General features: G+C 47.1%; 1 protein-coding gene across 1 annotated transcript in view; it reads left to right on the top strand.

Moving 5' to 3' along the window:
• The window catches only part of Pitpnc1 (phosphatidylinositol transfer protein cytoplasmic 1), a 111997-nt gene that overhangs the window by 62638 nt on the left and 31166 nt on the right, over positions 1 to 18193 (top strand). Inside the window, exon 6 of the mRNA XM_028780563.1 lies at positions 9263 to 9358. Coding sequence (XP_028636396.1) covers positions 9263 to 9358 — 96 coding nt within the window. The remainder of the gene's footprint in view (positions 1 to 9262; positions 9359 to 18193) is intronic.

The following is an 18193-nucleotide window of genomic DNA, read 5'->3' as shown; positions in this document are numbered from 1 at the left end:
TCTCTCTCTCTCTCTCTCTCTCTCTCTCTCTCTCTCTCTCTCTCTCTCTCACACACACACACACACACACACACACATACATTTTATTTGTATATAATATATAGTAAATGTTTATAAATTAATAAGGTAGAAGTTAGTGAAGGTAAAAGATTTATATGATCTGAAGAGAAAACAGAGTATTAAACACTTAAAATTTAACAAAGGGCTGGGCATGTAGCCCGGTTGGTGAGTGCTTGTCGAGACACATGTCGTGGGCTGAGTTCTATCCCTGTCCCTACACAAACCAGGCACCATGGTGCAAGCTTACAGTCCCAGCTCTTGGGAGGCTCAGGAGTTCAAGGTTAGCCACATGCATAGCATGTATAGTATTACTATGCGTGTCCTTAGCCACATGCATAGTCATTCCAAAGCCAATTGGGGTTCCATGAGACCATGTGTTTAGAAAAATAACAACAGAAACAGGAAGTTCCCTCAAACCTAATACCCTGAAAGGGAGTTGAACCATCCTTGAAGCCAATCTCACTGTAAGGACAGCAGAGGCATCCGGCCTGGCAGGACCTTGTAGGTTCATCACTCCACTTTCCAAGAACATCGTCCCTCAGAGCATCTACGGACAGGACAGGGGAGGGAATTGAACCCCTGGCCTTCAGGTTGCTTTACCCCTCTTTTCTGGCATTGGAAAACTCTTCCCTTTTGCCTGACCAAAGGCCTAATGATGCTGTCCACCAGAGCCCTCTCCAGAGAGACACTGCCATTTACCCAGCATCCCGGTCAATCCACCCAGCCTTAATACCCTAAAGCCTGGGGCGAGTAGAACGTTTGATGAGGATTAAATAAAAGCAGCTCGCCTCCCACTGCACTGCCAGATGGGGCTCTGGTTCTGCTCCAAGACCAAGGTCGGCTCAAGAGTGAGTCTGGGGCCATTTCTGTTCCCAGGGCTGCCAGCGCCAGCAGTCAGTTCTGTAGGCACCTCACCTTAGAGATCATGGGTTAGACCTTGGAGTCTCAGGGCCACACTGTGCAGCTTACTATGGGATGGGTTTCTTCTTTTCCTCCTGCCACAAAATAGTCAAACTCTTGGCCTAGTTTGAGCACCCGCGTTGGAGGCTCGGCCACCCGTAACTCTAGCTCCCCGTCACGTGAAGCCCCCTTCTAACCTCAGCTGCACTCACATGCACATACTCCCACATACACACAACACAGAAACATCATTTTTAAATGTTGAGAGCCGTCTCATGGGCGGGCACCAATCCCTGACACTCTTAATGATACTCAATCATGCTTGCAGACAGAACTAGCATGGCTGTCCTCTGAGGGGCTCTACCCAGCAAATGACTCAAATAGATGCAGAGGCAGACACCCACAGCCAGACAGTGGATGGAGCCTGGGGACTCTTGTGGAAGAATTGGGGGAAGGATTGCAGCCCCTAAGGGGATAGGAACCCCACAGGGTTCCAAGACCAACAGAGTCAACTAACCTGGATCCTTGGGGCTCTCAGAGTCTAAACCATCAACCAAAGAGCATATATAGGCTGGACCTAGGCCTCCCCACACATATGTAGCAGATGTGCAGCTTGGTCTTCATGTGGGTCCCAATCAATGGGAGTGGGGCTATTCCAAAAGCAGCTGCCTATCCGTGGAGTATGTTCTTCTAGGTGGGTTGCCTTGTCTGGCCTCAGTGGCAGAGAATGTGCCTGGCCCCAAAGAAACTTAATGTGCCAGAGGGGAGAGGATACTCAGGGGCCTCCACCTGCTCAGAGGAGAAGGGGATGGGGGGAAGAATTGTGGGAGGTGGTGTCCAGGAAGGGGCCAGAGAGCAGGATGTAAAGTGGATAATTTTTTAAAAAAAGTTATACACACACACACACACATATATATATATATATACCCTCCCCCCCCCAAAAAAAAACAAACAAACTTGTCTTCTGACCTTCAGGCATGTAACTGGGCACATATACTAATTTACATGCTAATATTAAACAAAATAATGCTTTAAAAGCTGTAAAAATATATTGTATTAGTTATCACAAAGAGGAGGAGTTTCTGGGCGGTGGTGGTATACACCTTTAATCCCAGCATTCAGGAGACAGAGGCAGACCTCTTTGAATTCAAGGCCGTTCTACAGAGTGAGTTCCAGGGCTACACGGAGAAACCTTGTCTTGAAAAAGCAAAAACAAAACAAAAAGAATGCAAGAGTGATTCATTTTGCGAAAATGACATAGATTTATGATGTCGTGTCCTTTTTGAGGCGCTGGGCATCTTTGAGGTTTGGCACTAAAGAGTAACTGCAACTTGAGAGCACATAGATCACATGCTCTAGGGTGTTGTTTGGCTGAGTCTTTTGTTTTGTTTTGCTTTTCCAGACAGAGTTTCTCTGTGTAGCCCTGGCTGTCCTGGAACTCACTCTGTAGACCAGGCTGGCCTCGAACTCAGAAATCCACCTGCCTCTGCCTCCCAAGTGCTGAGATTAAAGGCGTGTGCCACCACCGCCTGGCAGGCTGAGTCTTGTTTTAAATCTAGTCTTCACAAAATGCCAAGTCCCCTAAGACTTTATCTTCTACCTCTGAGAGGCCCACTGTGGAACACACATAGCAGGGGTATAATAAACATTTACCTACACACCGCAGGATTATCTAGATCAGATCGACCTGTGAGCATGTCTGTGGGGGATTATCGTGATGGGCTTAACTCATGTGGAAAGACCCAGCCTGCAAGTGGGTAGCACCATGGCCTGGCTTGGGGCCCTGGAGCATATAGAGTAGTGAAGGCTAGCCGAACACGAAGCACGCATGCGTTGTCCCCTCTGCCCCTGACCGCGGATGTGACTACTAGCTAGCTGCCTCGGGCTCCTGGCACCATGACTTCTCCGCAGTAGCGGGTTATAAATTGCAGAGATGGACTGTAAATTGGAATTATGAGCTAAAATAAACCCCTCTCTCCCCGAAGTTGCTTATTATCATCAGGATATTTTATCCCAGTGACAGGAATAAGGCGAGGACAGGAGCGGAGAGGCAGCAGTAAAGCAGCCTTCTGCTTTCAGCGTCACTGCACGTTCTCGGTATGTCTTAATTAATCACATCCCAGATGCTGAAAATCGAGTAGAACAGAACCGTGGCTTGGCTGGGCGTCTGTGTCCTTTCAATTGTATCTGAAGCATAAAATGAAATGACTGGTAGGTTTTTCTCAAAATCCCTACCGTCGCTGTCCTGCCTCCGCACATAGCCTCAACGTACTTCAGGAAATTCCAAACAAAATGCATGTGGGAATGATTTATTTCGTGAAAAGATGTAGGTTTAGGTAGACGCCGTGCCATTTGTGTAAGGCACTGAAGCATCTTTGAGGTTTGGTATTAAAGGATAGAGCCCTCTTTTTTTTCTACTTACACCTCAATTTAAAAATAATAATACAATTTATTTTTATTTATTTTATTTTATTTTATTTTATTTTATTTTATTTTATTTTTTGGTTTTTCAAGACAGGGTTTCTTTCTCTATGTAGCCCTGGCTGTCCTGGAACTCACTCTCTAGACCAGGCTGGCCTCGAACTCAGAAATCTGCCTGCCTCTGCCTCCCAAGTGCTGGGATTAAAGGCATGCACCACCACTGCCCGGCCAATTTATTTTTTAGAATACTTTTATGTTGCAGTAAGATTACATGACAGTACAAAGAGTTCTTCTCATCTAAGCTTTGAAAAGTTTCTCCTTTGGGGAGTGGGAATTAAACTCATTGTCTCTCATGCATGTTAACCTTAAAGTAGGATCTACACACACACACACACACACACACACACACACACACACACACCCTGAGTTTGGACCTTAAACCACTGGAGTTGATAGTATTAGGAATGGAACCCAGAATCCATGCATCTGGATTTCTGCACTTTTTCCAATAGGCTGCAAACCCCACTCCAAAATCATAAAATTTGGAAATGAAACAAGAGAATACAAAAATCTAGGAAGATGGTCCTTTTTGAGGAGAAATCCAGACTGGTGGGAACGGGACACATTCTGTTTCTGGATGTAGAGCCATGGAAAGGAAGCCAGAGCTCGCTCCTCAGTCAGGACCATGTGACAGAAAGGAGCTGACCACAGATCCATCCTCACTTCCGTGGCCATTCTCCTACAGTGAAGAACGCAAACCTGCTTTCCCCCAATCTCTAACTTTCCTCCCCTGCAATCATATTGTTGACAATCTGTGTACATAAATCTTTTCGGCTTGATTTAACTGTCTTACTAAAGACAAATTCTCAAAAGTGTACATTTCCTAAAGTGTGTATATGCACACATGTGTATGTGCGTACATGTTAATGTATGTACAGACATGCGTGCAAGTGTTCATGCACATGTGCTTACATGCACGTGGAGGTCAGAGGTCAGCATTGGATAGATAGCTTCCATATCTGTTCTCTGATTCATTCTTTAGATTTACTTTTTTTTTTTTGGGGGGGGGGGGTGTCCAGGCAGGATTTCTCTCAGGGTTTCTCTGTATAGTCCTGGCTGTCCTGGAACTCACTCTGTAGACCAGGCTGGCATCAAACTCAGAAATCCACCTGCCTCTGCCTCCCAAGTGCTGGGATTAAAGGCGTCTGCCACCACTGCCCGGCTTCTTTAGACTTACTTACATTCATTCTTCAGAGTACATAGGGGCTTCTCTGAAAACCTTGAACACTTGAACACACTGGTCCTTAGAAATGTTGACTCTCTAATGTCTCACACCTGTGAATGTTGCCCTCATGTGACTTCCTGAGTTCTGGCACTAGAAACTCACCCAGAAGTATTGACTGCAGAGTCGACATCATGTGGCCTTCCGCACACTTGGTATTTCAGGGGCTTGGGCACAAATGAAGCATCCTGTTATCAGAGATTGTACAAAGGTTGCTCCTAATAGAACACCTGAGCTACTGATCCAGGGATTAGTGAACACCAAGTCTTAAGGACATGCTTGGTGGTAGCCAGAACATATATGTGATGAGTAGTCGGACTCCAGGGTCATCTTTCTAGAAGGGAGCAGGAAGTATTTTGGGCTGGTGATGGTCTTCTCAGAGGGCTATGAAAAATGAGTCTTCTTCATGGGAACCCTAGTTGGAGAGGCAGGAGCCATGCCCTCCACTCTCAACTTTGTTGCTGACTGACTGTATGACCTCACCTGACTCAGGTGAAGAGCCTCTCGGAAGGCTGTGTTAATAGTCGGCAACTGTGCATCAAGACAGCGTTGGTAGGCATCTGCTATCTTGTTTTTCCAAAATGCCCCATCATCTGTGGAAGAGCGTGACGGGAATCCCTGGTAGTGGAATGAGACGGGGTACAGAGACTTCTTCCAAGGATAGCGTGACTCTCCAAACCTACTCTGCTCAGCGTCCTTAGAAGCTGTCTCGTCACTTCAGACCAAAATTGAGTTTTGAACCTCAATTTTCCTCGTCTGAAAATTGGGACTATATAATAGAGTTTTATTCATGCCTCCTCTCCCTAGGTTTACAGTCTGTTCATTTCCTTCTTCTGTAGCACATTCTTTATTCTGCCTTTTATTTCACAAACAACCTTGGTGACTTTTCTGGGCAGGAATCCAGCCCTTACCATCCCTATGCTTCTCCAAGCCAGTCCCAGCACCTGCATGCAATGAGTATCAGTTGGGACCCAAGCAGAAGACAGGAATCACAGTTATTTGGACAGGAGGACTGTAATATCAGGAGTTAGTAATGTCCGATAGAAGCAACTACCAAGATGGGGTGAGGACATAGAGGTTACTGTAGGGCTGAAACTGAATGCCCAAGGAAGGACAAACTTTAAAAGGACACTTTCTCCATGGCTAAGATGTCAGTCAGATGCTGACATCTCTGGAGAAAGTGTGGCTGTCATCCTCAGGATGGCCAAAGAGTTTCTTAGGCTTCCTAAATCACAGCTGGGTGCCAGTCACTGAACAACAGAAAGTCTTCTGGGACATAGGCAAGGTGAGGTTAGAGGCCAGCTGTGCCAAGGGAGTTGGCACACACTGCCAGTGCAAGGCTAAAATGCACACAGTGCCTGCTTCAGGAGGGCCAGAGGGAAGTGCTTCCTGGGCCGGCTGCCAGGACTGCAAGGTCATTGAGTAACTGCCCTCCAGGCACGCAGCAAGGCAGAACAACATCCTCTCCCACAGACTGTACACACACCCTCCAGGATCCAAGCGTCAAAGAGACGCTTTCCCCAGTGGTATCTCCACATCACCCCCTATTGACAGGGCTTGAGTACTACTTGCTCGAGGGGGAAAATTCTACCGTTAAGAGCTGAGAAGCAGTAATGTATCATGATTTTTTTTTAATGTTCTAATTACAGTTGGGGAAATGGTTGAGTCAATAAGGTACTTGCCACACAAGCAAGAAGACATACCTTCACATCCCCAGCACCCCCATAAAGACCAGGTGTAATGGCATCATACATTTGTAGTCCTAGTATGTGGGTGACATGACAGAGAAAAGAGGGTCCCTGGAGCCCACTGGCCAGCCAGTAGCCAAACAGATAAGATCCAGGTTCAGTGAGAGAGACCTTGTCTCAAAAGATAAAGTTGGGGGATCTAGGGCGGGGGCTTAGCCAGTGAAAGCACCTGCTATTCAAACATGAGGGACTGAGTTCAAATCCCAGCATCCAAGTCGTTAGTGAAGCATAGTCATGTGCATCTATAACTCCAGCTGTGTGGGGGGCATTGAGACAGGAGGATCACCCAGATCTTGTCAGCCACCAGCCTCACTCCAGGATCAGTGAGAGAGCCCCATGTCAAGGGAGTGAGTCAGAGAGTGACAGCCAGACACCTGTCATCCTACACAGCATATGCATACCCCTCATGACCTGCACACACACACATGCTAAATTAATTCATCTTTTAAAGACAATAGGAAAGTTGATGATAGAAGACACTTGATTAATCACAGAGAACACATACACACATAACTAATTACATTTGTTAAAGCCACACAGCTTGCCAATGGCCGTCTTATCACCTGCCTACTTCCTTTCCTTTAAATCCCATAGATTAGACCAGTGAATGTCAAACCACTTTGTTTCTTTTGTAATTTACTGTCTGGAAAGCCCCGTCCCCTCAGGCATTCTGTTTTGTCCTCCTCTCCTCCTGGCTCACACTTGAGAGACTGAGAGACCAGCTCTGACTCCCACAATCCCTCATTTTACAACTGACTTCTCCACACAGGCTCGAATGGCTCGCCCACTGTCTGTTTCATTTCCAGGCAGTCCACCTGTCTATCCCAGGCAGTAGGAGTGCCCAGAAGCACTGGACTGAAACAGGCCGTGGGAGGAACCCCGGGTTCATCTAAAAGCCAAGCTTTCTATGCCTTTGAGGAATGCGCCACAGACATCTCAGGGCAGGCCTGAGATTCATCTTCCGTGACCAGTCGGAAGACATTTGTCCATAAGGCCTCTAATTTTAGAATTGAGAATATATTAGGAGAGTAGGCAGTTGGGGGGCAGAGGAGGTGGCTCATTGGGTAAAATGCTGACTGACCCCCAGTTCCCACATAAGAAGCTGTGTGTTATGGTATGAAGTTCTGGGAGACAAGAGGCAGGAGAGTCCCAGCAGCTCACTGGCTGTCCTGTCTAGCTTAAGCTCCGCTGAGCTCCAGATTCAGTGAGACACCCTGTTTCAAAAATAGGTAGTGAGTGAAAGAGAAACTCTGACTTGCACACGTGTTGTATGGCACTTGCACATACACACCAAAATAGAGGAAGGAGAAGACAGGCAGTAGAGCAAACAGCAGACTTGGCAGAGAGTTTCCAGGATGACCACTAAGCTAAAAATGCTCACCTGACTCAGGTGAAGAGCCCTTGGGCACTGCCCTTCAGAAGGCTGTGTTAATAGGGACCAACTGTGCATCAAGACAGCGTTGGTAGGCATCTGCCATCTTGTTTTTCCAAAATGCCCCATCATCTGTGGGAGAGCGTGACGGAAATCCCTGGTAGTGGAATAAGACGGGGTACAGAGACTTCTTCCAAGGATAGCGTGACTCTCCAGACCTACTCTGTTCAGCGTCCTTTGCGTCATCACTTCAGACCAAAATATGGGTTGTGTATAGTGATTTAAAAATGTTCTAGACATAAAGAACCTAGCCATGGGGTACCCTGTTCACACAGCAATGAAATGCACACTTGATTTGGGATGTAGCTCGGTTGGTAGAGTGCTTGCTTAACATACATGAGCCCCGGGCTCAGTCAGAAGTATCTCAGAAGACCAGGCATGTGGATACAAGTTTGCAGTCTCAGTACCAAGGCGGTAGAGGCAGGAGGATCCGAAGCTCAAGGCTGTATTTGGCAGCTTGAGCAACTGTGAAATCCTGTCCCAAGAAAGAAAAATACCTGGGCAGTGGTGGTGGTCCCAGCACTCAGGAGGCAGAGGCAGGTGAATCTCTGTTAGCTCGAGCCCAGCCTGGTCTACATAGTGAGTTCTGGGACAGGCAGAGCTATGTAGAAAGTCCCTGTCTCAAAAAGAAACAGAGAAAAGAAAAATTATAAGAAGAAAATATTTAATCCTAGGCAAAAGGAAAGGGCTTGTGGTTTATTTTTCTCTTTGCTTGTCTCTGTTTCCTGCAATGAGAGTGAATTATTTGTGAATTAAACACATATAAAAGTTAATGAGGGGCTGGCAAGATGGCTCAGTAGGTAAAGGCATCTGTTGCCATGCCTGGCAACCTGAGTTAGGTCCCCAGGACCCACATGGTGGGAAGAGCCAACGCAAGCAGCTTGCCCTCTGACCCCCACATGGACACACCATGGCATTCATACACACACACACACACACACACACACACACACACACACACACTCTCGATAACCTTTTTTAAATTAACGAAATGGCCCTCGTACTTTTCTCCTCTAGTCTTGGGCTGTGTCTCTGCTTTTTTGTCTCAGCTCTCACCAGACCCTCCCAGCCTCTGCCCAGACGAGCTGCCAAAACTCAGCAGTTTTCAATTTTTTGGAAGAGCTTTTTGGAAAAGATTTGTTTCCTCATTCTTGAATTTCTAAAAACAGCCCACTTCTTCATCTCCCCCTCAGCGTGCGATGACAGATCCTACACCTGCCTCTGATGCCCCACAACCTAAGTGAGGAATAAGAGCCTGTCATGATTCTCGCACATTCTGTGGCAGGCAAAGCCAGCGGGCGTGGGGCCTCGGGAAGGTGCCCTGTCTGGTGCCTGTTGCCCTAGGCACGGATGTCCTAACCACCGGCGCTCAGCAAGATTTCATCCGCTAATCTTGGATGTGTTTCTCTGTCCTTTCAGATTTTTGACAGTGAAGCCAAAGACCTCGAGAGAGAAGTGTGCTTCATCGATATCGCCTGTGATGAAATTCCAGAACGCTACTACAAAGAATCTGAGGTAAGTAGTCGTAACAAAAGCAATTCGTTCGTTCATTCGTTCATTCATTCCACTGTGATTGTTGAAACACTTCCTATCTTAGGACACTTCCACGATGTGACCTTTATATTCATTTAGTTTAGTCTCAATATCTCATTGGTTCTTTAAGATTGATTTGTTTTTAATGTGTTCGGGTGTTTTCTGGACACCAAGTGCATGCAGTGCCTGCAGTGACCAAAAGAGGGCACCAGATCCCCTGGAGCTGTTACGCATGATTGTGAGCCGCCATAGGGGTGCTGGGAATTGAACCCAGATCCGCTGGAGGATCGGCCAGTGATCTTAACCACCAAACCTTCTCTCCATCTCTGGATTCTTTAATGCAAGTTCAAAATGGAGTCCCCGAGCCGCCTTTTGCTTGCATTTGGCCTTCTTTATCCTCCCAACTCGGTCGTCATTCACCGTGACATGACATCAGAGTTCCTAGGGCTAAGCATTCATCATATTGGCCTCTCGGAATGCAGCAGCCTGGCTGTGTGAGGACCCAACAGCATTACATTTCTGTCTTTGATGTTTAACATAAAGAAAATCCTCAGTCAAGCCTGCAACCTTTGATGGTTCATGTTGGCCCAGAAACCATCCTCCTAAAATAGCAGGCGCCTTCCCGAGGGCTTCTTTTCTTGCCTGGGAATGGTCGGAGGAGACCAGCTTCCCCTCTGGCTCGTCCCCTCTCAGTCCCCCCTCTGCCTCGCCGCTTACCCTTTGTGTCACTGTCGATGCCAGTCATTATTTATATCCTGTTAGTAGCTTATTAATGGCTGCTGATGGAACTTGAGTGGCCCGCTTGTGAACAGTGTCCCAGCCCTGGGATGACAACAAATGCGGGGCTATTTTTGTTGTTCAGCCACACACAGCCAATCACAGTGTGTTTATCGGGGCCCAGATTTGTCCTTGAGCTCTAACACATGGACCTTGAAGCTCTTCTCTCATAGTCATTAGAGCTGATGGAAGATGCCATCCATAAACCCATTAAAAGTAAACTCCGGGCCACTGAGATGGTTGTGCGGCTAAAGGTGCTTGCAGCCAAGCCTTGAGGCCCTGAGTTCAAGCCCTAAGACCCCACAAGGTGGAAAGAATTCAGATTCCCACAAGTTGTCTTCTCATTTCCACACTCACACTGTGCACACACGCACACACACAAAAGTAAATAAATACGAATAAAGAAAATTTTTTTTGAATTTCAACATGAATTCTAGTCTGTTACAAACTAGACTGCCTGGTAGTTTAAATCTTTACCTGCCTATTTGGGGATTTGTTTGGCTGGGAAAGCCTTACTTGGTGTTAGCAGATGTCCACTTGCTCCACTAGAGGCTGGAGGTCGTGCTATCTTCTGCTAATTGCTTTAGATCACGCCGGCGTATGGTAGCTCATCCCTTCACAAGAGCTGCATAGAGACAGAAGCTCGAGGCTTCTCCGTTCTCGGATCTCACCAGCTACTTTCACGGCGGCTCAGCGCAGATGCTCTCTCAACGGTTGTTGAAGGAGTGAGGGAGGCCGAGGGCTTTGTTTCCTTCCAGTGGTCGTAATTTCCTAGCAAGTGCCATTAAACTACCAGTTGTGAATCAGAGATATTTTTCCCCCGTAGTGTGAGACTTACAGATTACTCTTGCAGCTCTACAGTCGATTCCTGCAGCATCTTAAGCAAGAACACCTTGGGCAGAAGCTGAGGGGGGAGCTGTAGGGGGAGGGGTGGGAGGGGGGCTGTAATTGCAGGGGAGTTGGAGAGCCTTATCACAGAGTGTATTTTTTTTTTCGATGCTGATAAATCTAGACCATGTTTTTCTGAGGCATGCCTTTCCACCAGTCTACTGTCCCACATACTGTCACCCAGGCCAGAGGAAGGGACCAAAGCTTTCTGTCTCTTTTTCCCACTTCCCCCGGAAGCCTCTGAGCCACACAGTCGAGAATGCCTCCCATTAAGGTGGCCAGAGCTGGGAATTTTCCACTGCCTAGCTCCTGCTTGACAGACGTCTTACCACCACTAACTAGGATTCTGAGGGGTACTTTAGGGACTCAGGGTCAGCTGATGGACCGACCTAAGGTTCCGCTTAATTCTCATCCTGCAGGGTTCCTGTTTCCTACCCAAATCCACAGCCTGAGCAGCAGCTCCCAAAACCGCTTACACCTGGTTTCAGCCTTTTTTTTAACTTTTTAATTTTTATTCATATGTTTGTGTGTGTGTGTGTGTGTGTGTGTGTGTGTGTGTGTGTGCAGATACCTTAGAAGGCCAAAAGAGAGCCCCTCAATCTTATGTCAACTAGAGGGACTGAAAAGCAGGGCTGTTGTGGGGTCATTTTAACCGGAGCATCGAGATGGCTTTGTGGGTAAAATGCTTCCCCCCAAGCTTGAGGAAGTAAGTATCCCCAGAACGCCAATAGAGATCATCAGTGAGCAGCACCAGGTTTAGTAAAGTAGAGAGAGGTGAAAGAGGACACCGAGTGTGGACAACTGGCCTCCACCTGTGCATAGGTGGGTACACAACACACACACACAATCGGTGTAAATCTGGGGCGTCAGAGAAAATACTTCTACTAAGAAACACAGACACAGAGTCCTGGCTGCCTCTGGAATTCAGAAAGCTCTTGGTGCCAAGTCACATGCCCAGGTCCATCAGTGCCAGCGAAACAGCAGAGGGTGAGAATGAGCCCTCCACAGTCTGCCCTCACCGTGAGGCTGATACATGGCTTCTTGGCGTCTGCCAAGATTTCCATCCTGACTCTCTGGTGCTCTGCCAAGATTTCAAGGTGAAGTTCCCAGTGGAGGAACAAGGGACTGTGCAGAGGGCACAGGCCAAGAGACCCATCTGTAAAACTGAGGTGCCAGTTCCAGGGGATTAAGAACCAAACCTCACTCCCACCCTGCAGAACTGGTCCACCCTAGGCAGCCTCAAAGACAAGTGCAGAGACCGCAGACGTTGCAGGTGCTGTTGACCACTGTTGAATCTGGTTCTCTTGCCTGATCGTTTAGTGTGTTGCTTCATAGGCTTGGCTTCCATGACGACTGCTCCCAGAGAAAATAGTACATTTATTGGCCTTCTCTGGGCTGCCCCTGCAGCTCCAACCAGCTCCAACCACACCTAGCCAGAGATACAAGCTAGCCAGATGGAGGAAGGTGTGTCTTTTAAATTTCAGATGTGCTTCCAGTACTAAGGGGCATGGGAGAAAAGGAATAAGTGGACTTCCCTAGTCAAGAAAGTGGAGGGTGTGGTGTGCTGGACACGGCGGCTCACCCTCTAATCCCAGCATCATTCCAGAGGCAGAGGCAGGTGGATCTCCGTGAGTTCAAGGCCAGCCTGGTCTGCATAGGAAAACCTTGTCTCTAAAAAGAAGGAAGGGAGGAAGTAAGGGGGGAGAGGGAGATGGAAAGAGAGAGAGAGAGAGAGAGAGAGAGAGAGAGAGAGAGAGAGAGAGGGAGGGAGGGAGGGTGGGAGGGAGGGAGGGAGGGAGGGAGGAGAGGAGAAGAGGGGCTGTGGTGGTGGTAGTGTGATGGTTTTGTTCTTGTTCACTTTTGGGTTTTGTTTATAGATCTATTTTATTTGTATGTGTGTTTTGCCTGTGTTTATGTGTAGACCACATGTGTGCCATGCCCAAGGGGGCTGGAAGGAGGCACTGGATCCTCTAGAACTGGAGTTACAGATGGTTGTGAGCTTATGGATGCTGGGAACTCAACCTAGTTCCTCTGCAGGAGCATCGAGTGTTCATGCCCTCCGAACATCTCTCCAGCCCTCCACTTCCTTTTGATCTTGGCTTTCTTGTTGTATGAAGGAAATTTCTCTCCTTGTCATCTTAGGGAATGTGAAAGCATTTGTCTGATGATAGAGCTTAGTCATTTTAGTGGGCGAGTTTGAGTTTGAACTTGAATACCGATAAAGAAGGGTCACACAGGGCTCAGCCATTAAGAACATTTGCTGTTCTCGTAGAACAGCCAAAATCAGTTCCCAGCACCCAAGTAAGATGAATGTGGTAGCGTGTGAGCACACACACACAAAAATAAATAAAAAGAATAGTCCCATGAGGCTGTCCTGGCAGTGTGTGCCCCTCATGCATAGTGGGACATATGTTGGAACAGAGATGGAATTTGATTTAGGACTTTCTCCTTGGACTGAGATGACTCTTAAAACTTGGTCTCCAGTCCCTGGATCATAGTCTCCCTGGCCCAAAGTATCCTGGGCAGCTGGTTCATCATTCACTGCAATCTAAAACGTCTGTTGACTCCACTCTTAAGGGAGAGAGCAGAGAACAAAGAGAGACATCTAACTTTTCCAATAACTGTCAAGGGTAAGAGATTAAATGCTGTTTGCTAAGGACAGGCCCCCCAGAAAGGAAACAGACACACCAGATGAGTAAATACTGCCGTCCTTATCTGCACCCTTTCAAGCCTCTCAGCTCTCTCAAATTAACATATTTTCAACTGGGTTTGCATCTTGGTGGTTAAGAGTATTTTAGATTCTCAGTTATCTCCAAGGGCCATGTTGGACACAGATGCCTCATGCTGGGATGAGTATTAAATTAAATTTGTTATTGTGTTGTTGTGGTGGTGGTGGTGATGATGGTGGGGATGGTGGGGATGGTACTGGTGGTTGCCCCCCTCCAACCTCCCAGCCCATTCTGTTTCTTTCTGAGAGAATGAAGCTGTTTGGGGATAGGTTCCTAGTGCCTCCTGGGTAATAAAAGGGGTCACAGTTTGCTCAGTGTGGGGAAAGAAAAGTGTCCATGGCCACAAGGATCCCCTGTGGGAATCTTGGGACCCAAGGTTAGGGAGCCAGCAAGGGAGAGACACTGAAGGGAAGGATCCCCAACAGCTACTGCATCGCTGGATCAGGGGCCCTCCCTCACCAGGGGCTGGGTTGTGCTAATGCTGTTAGAATCTAAGATGGGGCTGTGTGTGTCTCTGACACATGATGTTTATCATGTCTGGCATGTGCAAAGAGCCTGGTTCCATCACTAGCATAGGAAAAAAGAGAGAGGAGGCAGGAAGGAAGGAAGGAAAGAAGGAAGGAAGGAAGGAAGGAAGGAAGGAAGGAAGGAAGGAAGGAAGGAAGGAAGGAACGAACCATGCAGGCAGACTAGTCTTGGTAGTCATCTCTGGATGTAACCTGAGTAGTCCTAGACAACCCTGAGAATATGTTTCAGTACAGATCCCCTTCCCTGGTTCTTCAGCAGCTGGAACAACCATACAGATGTCATTTCCCCAGGGACCAACATAGGAAATCCTCTGGTACACAGCAAGTTTGAAACCAGCCTGGGTTCCGTGAGACCTGTGTTCATAAGGAAGAACTACCATCCCATGGTGTCACAGAGCTAACATCTCTCATCCCACACCAGGCTGTTGTTGAAGTGGTGTTTGTGGTGTTTATCCCGGAGCAGAGTGTAGACAAGACATTATTGTAGACTCAGTGTATGCTGTGAGCAGAATATAGACATGGCATTATTCTAGACTCAGTGTGTGCTGTACCTGCCCATCACAATTTCCTTTTTCTCACTAGCAATATGGGTGTGCCATCTTCCCGAGCCCTCACATATGTAGCAGGTATGAAATAGCTCTATAATGTGCTGTCTTTTCTTTTTTTTTAAGGATTTTATTTACCTGTGGGAGGATGAGGTCAGACTGCGCAGAGGTGTGTTATGTGTGTGCAGGTGCCCATGGCAGCCAGCAGAGGGTGTCAGATCCTTGGAATTACACGTGGTTGTGAGCCACCTGATAAGGGTACTAGGAACAAATCTCAGATCCTCTGCAAGATCAGCAGGTGCTCCCAGACAATAAGCAATCTCTTTAGCTTCTTTCTTTTTCTTTTTTTTTTTCTAAAACAGAGTGACACCCTGCAACCCAGGCTAGCCTTAAACTTCAAATCCTCCTCCTGCCTCAAGCTCTCGGTGTCAGGACTGCAGCCACGAGCAGTCAAACTCTGATTACCTTGATGTTGATTTGTTATCTTGTTCAAGGTCTGGTGGACCTTGAAGGTGTGTCCATTTGTTCCCTGGCAATAGCCATAAATCTCTTCTGTTTGTTCCCATGTTTCTGAAGAATCAGATCTTCCTCTATGTGTGCATCTATATGTTTCCAGTGTCAAGTATCTTCAATCATTGTCCACCTTATTTTTTATTATTTACATACATGTTTTATTTATTTATTTATTTATTTATTTATTTATTTATTTATTTTTGGGTTTTGGTTTTTCGAGACAGGGTTTCTCCGTATAGCCCTGACTATCCTGGAACTCACTCTGTAGACCAGGCTGGCCTCAAACTCAGAACTCCACCTGCCTCTGCCTCCCAAGTGCTGGGATTAAAGGCGTGCGCCACCACTGCCCGGTTTACATTCACGTTTTTAATGTGTGTGTCCATATATCTAGAGATCAGAGGATAACTTGTAGAAATCAGTTCTCTCCTTCCACCAGCTGTGTCTCCAGGATTGAACTCGGGTCTTCAGGCTTGGCAGCAAGTGCTTTTATCCACTGAGCCACCCCATGTACCCTCCTCCACCTTGCTTTTTAGGATAAAGCCAGACTGATGATATGTGCCTATAACCTCTGAAATCAAGAGGTAGAGAGATGGCTCAGCAGTTAAAATCCTGCTGCTCCAGAGAAGGAGGAGGAGGAAGAAGAGGAGGAGGAGGAGGAGGAGGAGGAGGAGGAGGAGGAAGAAGAGGAGGAGGAGGACCCACACACATTCCTAGCATACACACAAGGAAAAATAACAAAAGATAAATCTCTAAAAAATAAAGAAAGTTAACCATCACATCATTGGAGAAGGGTTTCCTTCTGCTCTCACTCTACTATTGATCTGCCGGACAGTGGCAGAGCCTGGAGCTTGAGGCGAGCGAGCATGTGCCTCTGGCAGTGGCTGCCATGAGTGGTACTCTGGAAGTATGTTTGTGTGCATGGTGCTTTTCAGTCAGCAGCATGAATCCGGGTGAGAGGCAGAAGTATGATTCTGATGACAGCCCCAGTTCCTAGAGTCCCAAAACCCTCTGCAGCCTCATCAAGATGCTTCGGAAACTAAAGCCATTTGTGCTGCATAGAATTACCAAAAAATATGTTCTTTCTTCTCTTCTGGTTTAACCTCATTCCAAATGCCGCGTGTCTGATTCAGCATCTCTAAGAAAACTTAGAGCTTAAATTCAACATGATGCCAAGTTTTGGCAATCTGTTCCTTCAAGTCCCAGGATGGTGCCTACCTTAACTCATTTTCTTATGCTGTAGCAGAAGACCACAGGTCAGTTAATTAAACAGTAGAAGTTTAGTTCCTCACAGTCTAGAGACCAGGGTGCCCAAGAGTATATTGCTGGCATCTGGTGGAGGGCTTGTGCTGCTTTACACATAGTCGATGGTCAAGGAAGCAACTCAAGGCTTCAGACCTCTCTGCTTACTATAGTTACGTTTTTAAAGCATTCTGTTGATACTTCATCTGGGAGGCGGATAGCGATAGAAGCCCCAAAGCCTGCCTGTTCTCCTTCCAAAGGGGGATACCTTTGCCACTTGTCTTGTTATTCTAACAAAGCACCTAACAAAAGCAACCTTGGACTCTCTCTTAACCGCCAGTCTTATTGTTGAAAAGTTTTTCCAGATCTGGCTGTCTAACACTCCTCTGTTTTCTGGAGACTGGTGGCTGGGATATTGTGTCACTTTGTTGTCCTGATAACCAACCCCATTTTGTACAATGGCTCCAACCCAACCCACCTTGATAACACAGATGAAGGCATTGTGAAAGGGATTCCTGAGGGATAGATGGGAAAGACAGTTCAGGCTTAGGAAATTCCAACAACTTCAGGAGCAACATCCCAGGAACCACAGACAAGGGTCCCATCCTTTTTTCCTTACGACTTCCCAGGGATTAAATGAAATTGTGTATGGTGTGCTTGGCACCGGCTCTGGACTCAATCTTTTGTCACACAGCTCATATGCTGATTTTCCTTTCTTCCATCCTTGGCTCTCTTCTGAGCAACCCATGCCACACACACACCCCACCCCACCCTACCCCCAGCCACCAGTGGCCTTTTTAGTTTTATTTTTTTTCCTGGCCTTTTCCCTGACCCGTAGGATGAATCAGTAGTGATCTTTGTGGAGTGTTCAGTTCTTTCGAGGTGTTTATCCTAAATCCCCATCTTCACACTCTTTCCACTCTTCTCAGCATGGTGAGTTTTGGGTGTTTCTAGCCCTAGATTTTAACTGGGACAGGTGTAGAGCACATGCGGAGACACCCCCACCACGAGAACTTTTGTCCTCCAGCTCCCTCCGTGCCAGACAGAACTTAAGAGCCAACTTGTTCTAACCAAATCGCTTTGCAGGAGAATACATAAATTGCTGTGTTTGCGGTACATTCTGGCGCCGAGAGCAGAGGCATTAAAAATAGCACTTTGGGTGCTAACTGCTAACAAAGCAAGAACTGACCCTCCCAGCCGTGACTTCCACCTAGACTTCTGCTTCTCTTTTGTGTAAACTGACTTATCACAGCTGACCTTTTAAGTCAAGTCTTCACTTAGCACTCAAGTACGTGTGCTCTGAAACCTCCTGAGTCTGAGTTTTGTGAACTACAGATCGCAGACCCAAGGATTCACCCATTTTGAGGAGACTTGCTTTAGTCATACATTTGGCCAGGGAATGGCTCTGTGGGTAAAGATGTTTGCTACTAAGCCTGAGTTTGATCCCTGGGGCCCACACTGGTGGAAGAATAGAGTCAATTCCTGCAAATTGTCCTCCAGATTCCACACTTGCACCATGGCACATGTACACACACACATACATACGAGAGAGAGAGAGAGAGAGAGAGAGAGAGAGAGAGAGAGAGAGAGAGAGAGAGA

The sequence above is a fragment of the Grammomys surdaster genome, unplaced genomic scaffold, assembly GCF_004785775.1.
Source record: "Grammomys surdaster isolate TR1022 unplaced genomic scaffold, NIH_TR_1.0 371, whole genome shotgun sequence".
Taxonomy (NCBI): domain Eukaryota; kingdom Metazoa; phylum Chordata; class Mammalia; order Rodentia; family Muridae; genus Grammomys; species Grammomys surdaster.
Note: the sequence above shows the minus strand (reverse complement) of the source record. Positions and strands in the feature narration are given on the sequence as shown.